The 14,031-nt window shown below is 39.7% G+C and overlaps 1 protein-coding gene across 1 annotated transcript in view; it reads left to right on the top strand.

The window, feature by feature from the left end:
• The window catches only part of MICU2 (mitochondrial calcium uptake 2), a 134,522-nt gene extending 121,776 nt beyond the window's left edge, over positions 1-12,746 (top strand). The window contains exons 9-12 of the mRNA XM_063394663.1: positions 7,181-7,352; positions 7,631-7,739; positions 9,214-9,371; positions 9,658-12,746. Coding sequence (XP_063250733.1) covers positions 7,181-7,352; positions 7,631-7,739; positions 9,214-9,371; positions 9,658-9,762 — 544 coding nt within the window. The 3' untranslated portion in view covers positions 9,763-12,746. The remainder of the gene's footprint in view (positions 1-7,180; positions 7,353-7,630; positions 7,740-9,213; positions 9,372-9,657) is intronic.
• The last annotated feature ends 1,285 nt before the right edge of the window (positions 12,747-14,031 follow it).

Raw genomic sequence — 14,031 nt, 5'->3', positions numbered from 1 at the left:
ACTAAAAAGTGTTTGGCTTCAGTGGCTCTGGTACATACCAGTCTTCAAATAAACAACCTTTCCCTTTTGAAGACCTCAGCTCAATAGGAATCTAAGTGAGTAAAATAAGTTCAAGATGTCTCCAGCTCCCTTTTCTATAAATACCATAGATCCTCTCAATGAAACAAAAGGCAGAGAGCACCAGTAAAAGGTTGTGTTTGCATATACAGTGTAAACTGAAAAGCCTCAGGTTTTAGATAAAATCCTACACTGACCCAATGAGGCATGACATTGATGAAACTATGTACCTTGTACGTTCAGAACACATGGGTTAAAGACCTTTGCCTGCCACACAGATAGAGGCCTGTAATCAAAATCAAACTCCCACATCTTGCTCTTAAAATTTGTGGGATAAGAGTAAGGTTTAATGCAGGTAATTTTTCAGCAGTGGCAGTTATGTTTCGTAGGGCTGGAATGTGCCTCTTTATCACTGCGTAGACACTTCATCTCAGCTGCAACGTGACAGTGGAGTTTGTTTAACACACTGAAAGGTGAATAAAAGGATTGCTGTCTTTTTAACCTCTGTGAGGATATCACCTTTCACATGATTTTATTTGCAAGTAAATCAAGCACATCATTTCTGGGTTCCCATTGTTCAGGGAAAATGTGATTTCTATCTGATGGCCTCTCATAACACTTTACCTTCTGCGGGAAGCTATTGTTGGCTGTTTGATCAAAGTGTCACACTGTTTTTACAAGAGATGACTGATGAGCTGTACAGACATAGATCATTGTCAAAAGCAGAAAATAATGATGGTAAATGCTTTTATCATTTTCCAAGTTCTTGCCTAGAAAGCTTTTCCATTGATCAGTGTAGTACCTAGTAGAAAGTAGAGGTGATTATGTTTGATTAGGACGCACTAAAACTTGTCACATTAGTTAAATACACAGATATTTCTGTGCTGCAGAGTCCTTAAAACTTAAAAAAAAAAAAAAAAAAACAAAAAACACCTGAAAGGAAAAAAAGAAAATCCACAAAAAGTATAAAAAGAATCCCCCCTAAAAAATGGGAATGCTTTCATTCTGAAATTTCACTGCACTTACATGGGAATTCGGAAAGCTGAGACCACTGTTCTCATCTCATTACTTACTTATATTTTCCTCGTGCTCCCTCTTTTCAGTTTGTCTGGCATTAAAAAATCCTTTTATAAGTGTGCAACCATCTGTATCTACATGTACACCAACATTGTCCATGCCTTTTAGCCCACCGTCCAAACATTTTTAAAATGTCAGAGAGCCACAGTCGATATACCGGGGCAATTAATTTGTCTTGTTCTCATTTCTTTGCGTTCAGATGGCACAAAGCAAATGGAAACTCTCTACATCTCTTGGGGCAATGTGAGGCTGAGGTAAACCAGTTCTTGTGCCTCTTTCCCTACTGCCCTGAACACAGGAGGCATGCTGAGAGTAGAGGGGGAAAATGGTCAGGCATCAGTCTCCAGCTGGAGCTTACTTCTTGGGAGATCACAGGTATTGATACACACGTGGACAATCCTCAGGCAGTGTTTTCACCAAATGTAAAGGTACTTCCAGAGATCTTCAGGCCTCTTAAGGTAGGACTCAGGGAACACATGTTCAGCTCCAGACTGCTAGATGAGTTCTGGTTAGTTGTATTGTCCTTAACATAAGGACATTATAGTAATTATTAATAAGAATTTAGAGTTTCAAAAGCAAATGTTTCCCTGGCAAATCTTAGGAAATACAAATTTCTGGGGTATGTTTATGTGTATCACTACTAAAGGTGTGGTCTCTTAGATACAGCTGGAACAGTATTCTCCTGTAACACTTGAAGAAAATATAGAAGAATATGCAGTAAGCCTTAAATCGTGTAACAAAAAGGGTAGATTTAATACAGAAAGCCGTCTTTCTTCTCGGAAGATCTGAACAAGTTTCTATTTCAGATGACACCACTCAGTTTTGCACATCAACAATAATGTCATCTTCTAATACCAAGTCTTGTCTTAGAGAATGTCCCCAGAATTCAAGGCTTTTTTATTCTTTTGTTTGGATTTCTCCTGGTTTTTAATACAGAAATAATTTTTTGGTCTTTTCCTTCCAAAAAAACCATTAACTTATGCTTTAATTTCCAACTATATCAAATTTACTATCTTATTCCGAGTAGAAAGCAATTTCATTTTCTAGGTATAGGAAATATTTCTTCCTGACACACACTGGGGCTTTTTTTCCCTGGAAAAAAGTCCTTTACTGATCTTGTTTAAGTATGTCTAATCCCAAATAAAAGAGAAGACAGTATTTCACTCCCCAAACAGTTTACAACTGCTGTGATTTTTTTCCTGTAATCTGTCCCCAAGCAAGCTTAAATCTCTCACATTCTCCTTGAAAGAAAAACGAAAGTTCGGAGAGTATGGAAAGGATATGCAAAAAACTCTGCTGTATTTTTTCTGGGACATCTTACGAAATCCAGTACGGTTAAATAATCAGCATCTTTTAATTGTGTGAGGAAAATTTGCATTTCGATCCAGTTTATGTCATTTTCTTACCTGATTTCTTGCTTCCAAACTTTTCATCAGTTAATAGAATTTTGTGCCAGAAAATATGCTTTAATTATGATTCTTCTTTAATTTCTGCTTTAGGTTGAAGATGAGAAATTGTATACCCATACACAGATCATGCCTTTTCCCTACCTATCCTGTTTCTTTCCTTCAGTATTTTGAATTCCTTGATACATTTTATTTGGAGCCTTTCATTTAAGAAGCCAGAATGATCCAGGCTGGACCCACTGCTAGTGCTGACATTTTTGGGGGGCTGTGGTGTGTGTGTGTACCAGTGCATGGATGCAGGATCTCTCTCAGGTATCATCATCAGCCAGCATGCCGTGCCTCCGCTGTGCTGACAGCTTGTACATTTTCAGTGATTCTCATCTGGGGATTTGGAATTGCTTTGCAGAAATAGAGTATGATTGCCTCCTTGCTTGTCTCTGTTCCTACACTTTTATCTATGTGTGTGCATACAGAGAGAGACATAATACATAGAGATTACATCAGTCACAGACAAGATCAGGCAGTGAGGAAGGGGAGAAGAGCAACAAAATCTGGATTTATTATTTTCCTGTCATAACTTAATCTGAATATTTCTCAAATACTTAGTAAAGAGCTTGAGAAAAGTACCTTTCTTGCTGTGGGCTTAGCAAAAGAGTAGCTCAATTAGTTTCTACAGAGCACTTAAAAATGAAAGTGAGTTGTTTGGTTTGGAAATGCTAAGGACAGTAAATCAAAGGGGGTTTTGCTTGCAATTTTGAAAATGGTGAGATTGATTAACTGTCTTAACACTTGCAAACCTGAATTTGCAAGATCTAAATGTTCTCTGAAGGTTAATGGTCAAGCCTTTATTAGATTTTCTATACTCTGGTTTAAAAATCAGATTGAAAAAAAGCAACCTGCAGCTGGTTTGCCATAGTCCTTTGGTGCAGAGAGGGTTATCAATTCTTCAGAAGGACTTTGGTGTCCAAAGAGGAGCCAGAGCATGATACAAATGCTGGGGTGGTATATCCACCACTATCTTGGTTGTTAGATTCCTTTCCTATAAATCAGTGTGATGGGATCTGGTCAGTTCTGTATTAAGAGTGTTAAAGCTCTGCACAGACAGCTCAGGTCAAGAGGTGGAAAAAAAACTTTCCCTAACATTTCCTTTAGCTTTTCAATCTACTTCTTTATGTGCCATAAAGAATACAATGCCAGCACTTCTCCACTTGGAGGGGGAATAGCTGCATTCCTGAGGTCTCCCCTCTTTTATTGCATTTTCACTTCTACTTGTGGTGGATTAACACTATTAAAGCTGAGTTGCCAAAAGCCTTGGGAGACTCCCTCTTTCTATAGTACAGTCCATTACAAAATGAGGGATAAATCCTGATAAGGTTTCTGGATGCTGTTGTAACACGATAACGAATTTGGCCATTGGCCTTCTACGTGGGTGTTTTAGAGAGTGTGGATAAAGTGGGCTGTTTTAAAGAAAGTGCACTCTGTTCCTAGCCTTTTCCCCATCTTAAAAATTTATGGTTTACCTCTCCTTTTTGTTACTTGGAAACCTAGAGCTTTCTTTTATTTTCAGCCTACTATTAGCATAAGAGTATTCCCGGTGGAATAATTTTTTAATTGTAGAGCATATCTATAATCAAAATCCTGTTCCTGTACTTGAATTCTGACTCCTTACAAAGTCCCCAGCCAAGATCCCACTGACTTTGGGAGAGCCGGAATTCCATTCTGGGCTTGTTTTTCCTAATATCTGGATACATTCTGAGGACTTCACAGCTGAAACTCATTGCACTGTGATCCAGAAGATACAAAAGCAAATATCCCTAGTGGTATCTTGACATTTATGTATCAAGTTTTACTTCCTAACCAGAGAGTTATTTTTAATAACTTTTAATAACTTTCACTTTTTAAAAACCTCATTAGGATTTTTAACTCTCACATCTGGGAATAAGAGTGACCTAGAATGCTGATGTGATGATTCATAGTATTTCAATTTTTGTAATATGGGAAACTATCACATAAATTTTAATTTGCGCATTTCAGCTACTCCTCCAAGTAGGATTTGATATGGCAGGAAATCTTCCCACTCTGGCTTGCCAGGAGCAAGCCTACAAGTTGAAATGTACTTCAATTAGAAGAGGGTGCAAAAGCAAGAACACACTGCAAATGCAGCAGCCAAACCCTTCACTGTCTGCTCTGGCTTTGCTGTCCCTTTCAGCAGGTTGCTGTGTGCTCCTTGGTGGGCTCCTTCGTCATCTGGTAGGAATGATTGATCTTTCAGCTTTCCTACCTTTATTGGGTGTGGCTAGAGGGCAGGTCACCAAGGCTTGTCTGCATAAGGAAATCCAATATCCAGAAAAGGTGGAAGCATTTGTTTCTATGCGGTTGCCTGTGGCTAGCAACCAGTAAAGCAAAGGACTGACAGTTTGCTCCCCAAGATAAATAGCTCAAGTCTCAAGACCTTATGTCTGCTGCGAAGTATGTCCACCTTTCACAGATAAAAATCCAAGAAGATAAAACACATATTGTCTTGTTTCCCTGCATCCAAGTTTTAGGCATATTTCTGTAAGTGACTCATTTTCAGCAACTTCTCCTCCAGACCAGACGTTACATGAGTTGGAAACTACAGTCAAAGAAATTGTTCTGCACGGTCTTGGCTGTGTCTTCCAGCTGATTACAAACCACCCATCCCAGATACCATCTCCTCCTTGCCTGCGATGGCCACTCTCAAAACGCAGCCAAGTGGCCCTACTCAGTCTCTGCTGGGCTGACTCCCTGCCTGGTCTGCACACCAGGTCCATGCTGTTCTCTCCCTCTGCACCTCGACCTCCCTTGCCAAGACCTGGGGACACTCTTGGGGACTGTGGGTGCAGCAGGGCTGCTTGTGCCAGCCCACGGAGCCTGTGGCCCTGGCACATGCTGGCTGTGGTGCTGGCCAGAGGCAGCAGTCTCCTTGTGAGTTACAAAGACAGGAGCTGGGCCTGGAAACACAAGAGTGGTTTGCAAGCTGTGCAAGGCGGCTCGCCCCGCTCTGCAAGACAAAGGGCTGCTCAGTCACACTGGTTGCACTCCCTGGTCCTCTGGTGTTTTATCCACTTCTGAGAGGGAGAGCCAGGGGAGCTGAAAGTGTGTAAGGTCTTAAGGTGGACTGTGGAGAAACACCTTAGTGTTTGGCTATACTGTAGAATCCCCTTTTACTAGACCAGAAAAAGGCACATATAAAATGTGGTAGTATTTTGTACCCCTCTTTAGTATTACCCTAATTCAGCCCTAGCATGAAACTTAAATTCACCTCCACTATCAGACTTTCATTTACCATGTCCTGAGCTGTGAAGCATTTGGGTTTTGGTTTTTTTTACTTTACTTGCATGTGCAGCTCTACCTGTTAGAGGGAAAAATACAAGAGAGAGCTTGTGCTGCAACAGCAGTCTTTAGCTAACCCCTTACAGACTTCACAGAGCTTCAAGCTACTAATTGTCCAAGTGATCTCATTAAAGAACTAAAGATAGCTGTGTGAACTCAAATGCTGTAATTTCAAGGGAAAGAATTCAAACCCAGTGAGGCCAGGCAAACACTGATGAGCAAATGAGCCTCTGCTGATATTGGCTACACAGACCCTTAGCTGTCCTCTTCTCCAATTAATTGCTTTGTCCCAATATAGGAGTATTTCATTCCCTCCTGTCAATAATTTCTGCAACTCAATAAAGCAGAGTTCTTTAGAAATACAGAGGGGATTCTGGCAAGTACCACTGGTTTTAGCTTTTATTTAAAAAACACCACTTGTTTTTGGATTGCCCCATTTCTGAAATGGAAAATATCAAATGGATCACACCATATTGTCTGTGTTAACTTTTTCAAAATTAGTACTAACCATGTAGACCAAACTGGGGAAACTTGAAGACACAACTCACAATTACAGCCCTGTACCTGCAGGTTATTACTTGCTTCTTGTAATACTTTTTTATTTCTTTCCCAAAAGAATAGATTTCTCCTAAAAACCTTGATGTTGACTCTTTCCTTTTTCAGACAGTTCTCTTCCTACCTTCCCAAACACCTGCAATGTTTTCAGTGCTCTTCTGAACTCTGTACAAGTCAATTGAAATCCTCTCTAATCTATCCTCTAGTGAGCACAGAACTGATTCGCCAAACCTGTTTGTAGTTATAATCTTTGATACTTTCAGTCATCTCCTACAGCAATGATTTCAAGTTTCCTCTTTCACCTTTGCAATCTTGTCATTCCTCTCTTATTAACATGAAGCCTGACAAATCATGTGTCAGGCCTTCAGTTACCGTGTCCTTTTTCATTTATTCATTCATTCATTCTGCTGCTGCTGCCTTACCCATTCGTTTGTCTCCTCATCTGCGCGTTTTTAAACACGAGTAAATCCGAGATGTCCAATGCGTCCCCAAGTGCTGCTGGCAGCAGCCGCCTGCGCAGGCCGAGAGCGCGTCCTGCCGGTGTCCTTGTGGAAAGGCAGCCCTGGAAACAGCCGCCAGCACCGGGAAAATTAAACCAGCCGGGGTGTTCTAAACAGCGGTGCCCAAAGTCTCTGTGGCTCGGAGCTGGTGTCTGCTGCACTCAGTAGCTACGGTAGTGGTGATTGCGGGATGCAAGTATCCAGTGGTGGATAATATCTGTTTACATTTAGATTCATGGAAAATCTGCAGACGGAAGTCCAGGAGATGGAATTCATAAAGTTTTCAAAGGGTTTAAGCGTCATGAGGAAAGAAGACTTTGCAGCATGGTTGCTCTACTTCACTGATGAGGAAAACAATGAAATTTACTGGCAGAATGTGAAAGACAGAATCGAAGCAGGAGAGGTTGGTACCCAAAGTATGCTTTGTTCTGCTTCCTCCTTTGTATGCACAGGTTTTCATCTGAATGTGGTTGTCTAATGAGGTAACCAGTTGCCAAATGAGTTATTGCAGCCCTTGAATTTTATACAAGTAAGAGCAGTGATAACTGGCCACCTGAGAAATATCAACAATGCCTAGGCAGTCACATCTAAACACTAAGTCCCACCAGATTTAATGACATAGAATAATTGGGATTTGAATGTATATTCATTATATGTCATCTGAATTCTGTGATACTCTAGAACATCAGTTTGGAAGAATTCAAGACTTTCTGCAAGTTTACAAATAACCTGGAAGACTTTTCTATTGCCATGCAGATGTTTACTGTGGCCAATCGTCCTGTTAAGCGGGGTAAGTGCTGTACACCTTTTGTAGGGGGTTTTTTAAAGGAAGAAAAATTCATTTTAATTATGAAATTAATGTAAATGAGTTATCCCAAAGTACCACAGTGAAGTCCAAAAATATTATACTGCTCTGTATTTGGACGTAGTTCTATTTCATGAAAAAATAATAATATAAAGTTTCTGAAATGTTTTCATTTAAAAGTTCAAATGTGCTGTCATATGTGGATTAATCACAGCAGACTAAAGCATAATCATAAAATGGTTTGGGTTGGAAGAGACCTTTAAAGGTCATTTTTCCAAACCCTCTGCCATAGGCAGGGAACTGTGTCACTGGATCAAGTTGCTCAAATCCCCACCCAACCAGACCTTGAACACTTACAGTGATGGGACAGCCACAACTTTGTACAGTTTCTTCCTTATGTCCTAAATCTACCTTTTTTCAGTTTGAAAGTATTTTGCTTGTCCTGTCACTACAGGCCTTGGTAAAAACTCTCTTTCCTATAAGCCCCCTTAATATAGTGAGAGTCCACAATAAAACAATAAAGTCTGTCCTGAGGTATCTCTTCTCCAGGCTGAACACCCCCAACTCACTTGGCCTTTCTTCACTGAAGAGGAGCTCCATCCCAAAAATTATCACATAATTTTTGTGGCCCTCCTCTGGACTCACTTCATGTCTTCCCTGTGCTGAGGAGGATATGTTATGCAATTATGTCTATCAAAAAGAAACAATGCCGAAAAGTGGGGTTTAAAATAAAGATTTCGAGGAGGGGAGTTGCTTCCTTCCCATATAATAGAAAGAGGAGCCATGCATCAAAAGTTTCATGGACATAAAAATGCTTTTTGTTTTAATCCTGAGGTTGTTACTTAGCTGTTACTTAATTGTTACTCTTGAAGGACAAGTCTCATAAGTTATTTCAAAATAGCAACATAAAAAGTTCCTAAGGAAATGCAAGGAGGTATTAACATTCATTGAAATTAATATTTGATGGGTTTGTGATAAAAGATGAGAGATGTGAGAAGATGGAAAGAGAAATACATATTCTTAAAAGATAAATGTTTGGATGGGATTTGAAGCAAAGAAAACTGGGGGATTTACAACTTGTGACTTTCACTACTCTGTTTATGCACTGAACCCCATGGTAAGCGAAAGCAGTCAGCTGCTAACTCACGGATGTTACATGCCTATATGTCTCATTCTCTCCTGAATTCTTTGTCTGTGTTGTTACATTTATGTTTATGTTATGTTATGTTATATGTTATGTTATGTTATGTTTTGAATAAATATAGTGTTACAAAAGAAGAAGCAAGCTCAAGAATGCATGAACTGAGGCCTCCTAATAGTTTACTAGTTTACACATCCCAAATTCTTCAGTAAGGATACCCACAAGCCACTGTAAATTGGACAGAATTGTGCTATTTCTAAGCTTTCCATTTTCTTTGCAAGTTCAGTCACCTGTGATGTAATATTATGTCTTTATTAGCTGAGTTCAAGAGAGCAGTGAAGGTGGCAACAGGACAGGACCTTTCAGATAACGTTTTGGATACCATCTTCAAGATTTTTGATCTAGATGGAGATGACTGCCTCAGCCACAGCGAGTTTCTTGGAGTCCTGAGGAACCGAATGCATCGAGGTTTGAGGGTAACAAGCTAACGTAATTGTTTATAAATACCACAGATGATTGCTACAACTCTCTTGTAAATACTTGTGGAAACACAGGTAGAGTTAATGAAAAGAAAAAGATACCTATTTTAAACTGGATAGTACTTACTGCGTATCATCTGGGGGGGGTGCTGCCACTAAGAACTTGTTAGTACACATGTGAACTATAGAAGCAGCAGCACAGCATTATATATTGTCTTTACTCAGTCTGGGAATAGGAGTCTTTCTTGTGTAAATGCTAAACACAATTTAACTTTATTAACAGGTACCGCAGCAGCAGGGCATTCAAGGTTTCTGGAAGTGTGTGAAAAAAGAAAGCATTAAAGAAGTCAAAGAACTGTGGAAGCAAACTGGGAAAAGTCCTTTTTAAAGGAGTCCATTTTTCTTTTGCTTAAGTGGTTTTTCTTTATGGGAATTTGTCTGTCCTGTTTACATAATAACTAAATGAAAATGCTCTTTTTTTAGCTATAGTTAAAGTTTAATTAACCCAGACTCTAATGCAATGATTTTATAGTCTTTCCAGTGCAATCGGTTTGGTTTACAGAACTGGTATCCCTCCATTCAGAAGCACTCTTGTTCTGAGGAATCGTGCTGTTTACTGCCCTGTGTCTGCCACAGGGGGTCTGACCTTGCGCTGTAGGATACAGCACGTACAGGATTGAATAATGACCCCAGGCAGGAACATCACAGCAGTATCATCTCCTGTTAAAGGAGTGGGCATCATCTCAGCCAGTACCACAGCAGCTCTCCTTATCCAGCAAGGGCAGAGGTCCACAAGGCAAAATCACTTGCACAACACATTTTAAACCAAGTTATCCTAAATCAAAAAGGAAAATTCACACCTCGTTATGGGGAGCTGCTCATGCGCTGGTTCCTGGTGCTTGATTCCACCAGTTCCTGTGTGGGTGTCTGGTTTGTCTGCCTTCATGGTGTTAATATTAAACTGGAAATACAAGACTGATAGGTTTGATGCAGGTTTAAAAACTGTACATTGATCAAAGAGTGTGCATTGAGTGTCTCAGACCTCTTCCACATAGTATAAATGAGAAGAAGAAAATCCTCATTCTATCAAACACAGTGGTAGCTACAATTTGACTCACAGCTATTTTGCTTTAATTGTATTGCAGAAGATGAATGCAAGTAGTTGTTTTATCGTACCAAAAGCTGTGACAGGGAAACCTGAAGTATCTCAGGAATTCAAGGTTATAATAAGCCATTGTTGAGGTAACATGTCCAATAAAAAACCAAATACAAATATTTATTACTCGAAATGCAAAGTTAGACCTAAGATCTTAAACACTAAAAGGAGGAACAAATCTAGACTAACACTTAGAAATTACAGATGAACATTTTTTAGCAGTAACATAAGGTGGATCTCTGTGTACACAGGTGTGCACATTACAGGTTTTGTCTTTCTTACAGTCCCAGGAGCCAACAGCCAGGTCCAGTTCACTCTTCGTGGTTGGCCATGATACATAGGAGATAGACTGACCTGTAAAGCTGTCAAGGTTCTTCCTCTTTCCCCCTCTCAGTTGTCTGACTTGTCTTGCTGGGGTGAAAGCTTAACCTTTCAGAACATGTTGGTGGTAACAGAGCTAACAGACTCAAAACATGGACTAGGGAAATGTCTCAAGAAAAATAACCAAGAAATCTCACCACTCAGTGAGTCAATACCCATCCATTTTTTGTATCAACTGTGTTTCCTCAAAGTTGTAAACAGGCTCAACATGTGGTGCTTGGTTGTCATTTCTTTGGGTTTTATGAGGAGAGAGGAGATTTCCATGATAGGTAAGACATCAGGGCAGCTCTCACTCGGTGCAGGGACAGGAGAGAATGCATTGGGAAACCCTAAAGGTCCCACCTAAGGAATACTGAGAATGTGTTTGATGTGTCAGTAGCTGTCACAATTGTGCTGAGGACAAGTCCTAGTGCCCGACCCTTGGCATAGTGATCTCCTCTAGGGAACACAGTGAGAGGCCAGCAAAGCAACTCTTCCCTCGTGGCCTCAGATGGGAGCGTTAATCTAAAGTGTTAAAGAGAAAATGCTTGTAGTCCTGTCATGGACATGCACCCACAACAAGACCATGCCTGTGGCAGTGTCCTGAGACTGTCTGGAAGATGAGGCACCCGTGACCATCAAGGATCCCTTTCCCCCAGGAAAAAACCCAAATGAAATCAACTATCTGGAAATCCAATCCAAATGCAGTAAATGCCTCAGCCTCCTCCCCTCACACTGAGCTCATGCAGTGCTATGTGGGCAGCAGGATAGCAAGTAGCTGGTTTACTTTATGTGTCTGGAAATTGTTTGTTGCTTCTGGTGGTGGAAGCAAAGGTGGGGCAGTGGGACTGGCACCACAGTACTACAGCCAGCTGCACTTCACTGTATTATAAAAAAAATGACACTATTGAAAAAGAGCTTCTGTGGCACAAAAGTGTATGTGTGTTCACCCAAAATGTGCTTTGTGCCAGCTCTGGCTTTAATGCAAGGCTGCCTTTTATTTGTTGTTTTAATATTTTGCCAAATCATTTTTACTTTGGAGTGGAAATTATTTCCTAACATTTTATTCAGTGTGAAGTTAATAGTTTTATGATGTTTTTTATTGCTTTTGTGGTTTCTTTTGTTTACTAATTAGTTCGTTCTTACTAGTGCTTTGGTTTGTTTTTGGAAAAATCAGCTCATTTAGCTTTAGTGTATCTAGAAGTTTAATTTCTCAGTGCTCATTTCTATCTGGGTTTGTGCAATCAGCAGTATCTGCTTTCAGGGATTTCAGGATTTATTTTTCAGCAAAAGCTTTGGTGTCAGGTTCAGAGGAAAAGCAAAGAGATATTCTTGGGTTTTATACGAATTTTGCGTCTATAGTAAAAAAAAAAAAAAGAAAAAAAAAGATTGTTTGGAAATTAAATAGAGTTATGAATCATTTTCAGAAGTTATCTGAAAGTGCAGCCAGGAAGGAACTCCTTTAAAAGGCCAGGGATGACTTGTCCCTCAGGCTTGAAGAATCAGACTCTGTGTTAAGTTTGTAAGTTTATTGTTATTTGTCAACTAAAATGCTTTATAAAACAGTCTTAAAATAATTTCTCATTTTTAATATATGAGATTGAAATAGATATTTATGTATTTAGATAAACCCTGTTTTTTAAGAAATTCATTGTATTTTAAGTGTTTGATGTTTAGTTCCTTTTAGTCACTGTATGGTATTTGCAGCCTGTGTGTTACTCAAAACACTTTAGTTAAGGTTTGTGCCAGCTACCAGTCTAAACATATTAATTGTGACTTGTTTTAACATTAGGAACTCTTCCTCTGAACAAAAGTATACAGAAAAGCTAAATAAAATTGATTTTTTTTTTCATCTACCACATTGCATCTGGATTTTACATGGAATAAAAATGAACACATTGGACATTGCAGGAGTCTCAAAAATTAATATATCAAAAGGATACACAAAGCAAGTGCAGTCATTTACAGCATGTAACTCCTTTACAGAATTTCAGTTGTTTTATTCTCATAATAATACTTTTTACATTTCCTTGTTTATTTAAGGTGATGTCTGAGAACCATTTATTCTTCATTACCAAAGGAACCAAAGGCAAAAATGCAGTGTAATATACTAGAAGTAACAGAAACTCATTGGTCATTTCTAGAAATTAATTCTGGTGTCTCAGTTTGTACAAGCCTCTTTCTAAAAGCAAAAGTCCCTCTGGATTCAAACCAAGTTGGCAAGTTTTAACAAAACAGGCAACAATGGAGTTCATGTTCTGCATAGCAGACAAGCAACCGGGCCACAGACTGTGGTGTCATGGCACTTCACATGTTCAGTGCAAAGAACAAAAAAAGATCATTGCCCAATAAAGGGCAAGAATGGGAAAAACCTGTTGCTTAGAGGAAGTACAGAATTCAGGTATATTGGCCATACTTTGACTAAAACATAGAAATGGATTGACAAGTGTACATCAAAATTTAAAAATTCGGGTTTTTTCTCATGCCAGAGTTCTGAGGAGAGGGCAAGCGTGCCTCATACCTTCAGCTTTAGTTTTTCCTGTTAAGTAGTCACAGCTGAGTCAGGAAACTACTCCAATGCAGAAAAAAACCTTCAGTCATTCTAAACAGAAGATACGTGCCCAAATGATGTTGTGGTCACTATTAGTGAGATCCAAGTTCCCCCAACAAACAGCTCCTGTAATGCAGCTGGTCACAAGGGAAGTGTGAAGATGAATATGGCAGATGTAGGCACACTCTTCTAGTGCCCAGCTGGCCCCAGAAGCTGCTCTTACAGAAGCTGAAGATGTCACCCAACAAGAAGCCTAAAGCCCTTTGCAGAACAGAAAACCTGAGACGTGAGCACCCACAAAATTAATCAGCAAAAAAAGTGCGTGTCTCTTCACTCATTTATTTCAATGTTTCCTGTTGGCTTTGTTTATTAAACAATTCCTAGTTGATTCAATAATAAAAAAGAATCATACAACATATGTGGAGCCAGATTTCCCATTAGGCTGGTGTTGGCTTAGTTAATAATGTTTCCAGTTCATTAACTGGAGTGCCCTAGCTCAGAGCTCTGCCTGCAGCCTGGCTGCTGCTGCTGCTGCACACGGGCATCGCAGGGAACCTGCTCAGCACTGCTCCCACCTGCACGGGCTTGGC

The sequence above is a fragment of the Prinia subflava genome, chromosome 3 (genome assembly GCF_021018805.1).
Source record: "Prinia subflava isolate CZ2003 ecotype Zambia chromosome 3, Cam_Psub_1.2, whole genome shotgun sequence".
In the NCBI taxonomy this organism is placed as follows: Eukaryota; Metazoa; Chordata; class Aves; order Passeriformes; family Cisticolidae; genus Prinia; species Prinia subflava.
Note: the sequence above shows the minus strand (reverse complement) of the source record. Positions and strands in the feature narration are given on the sequence as shown.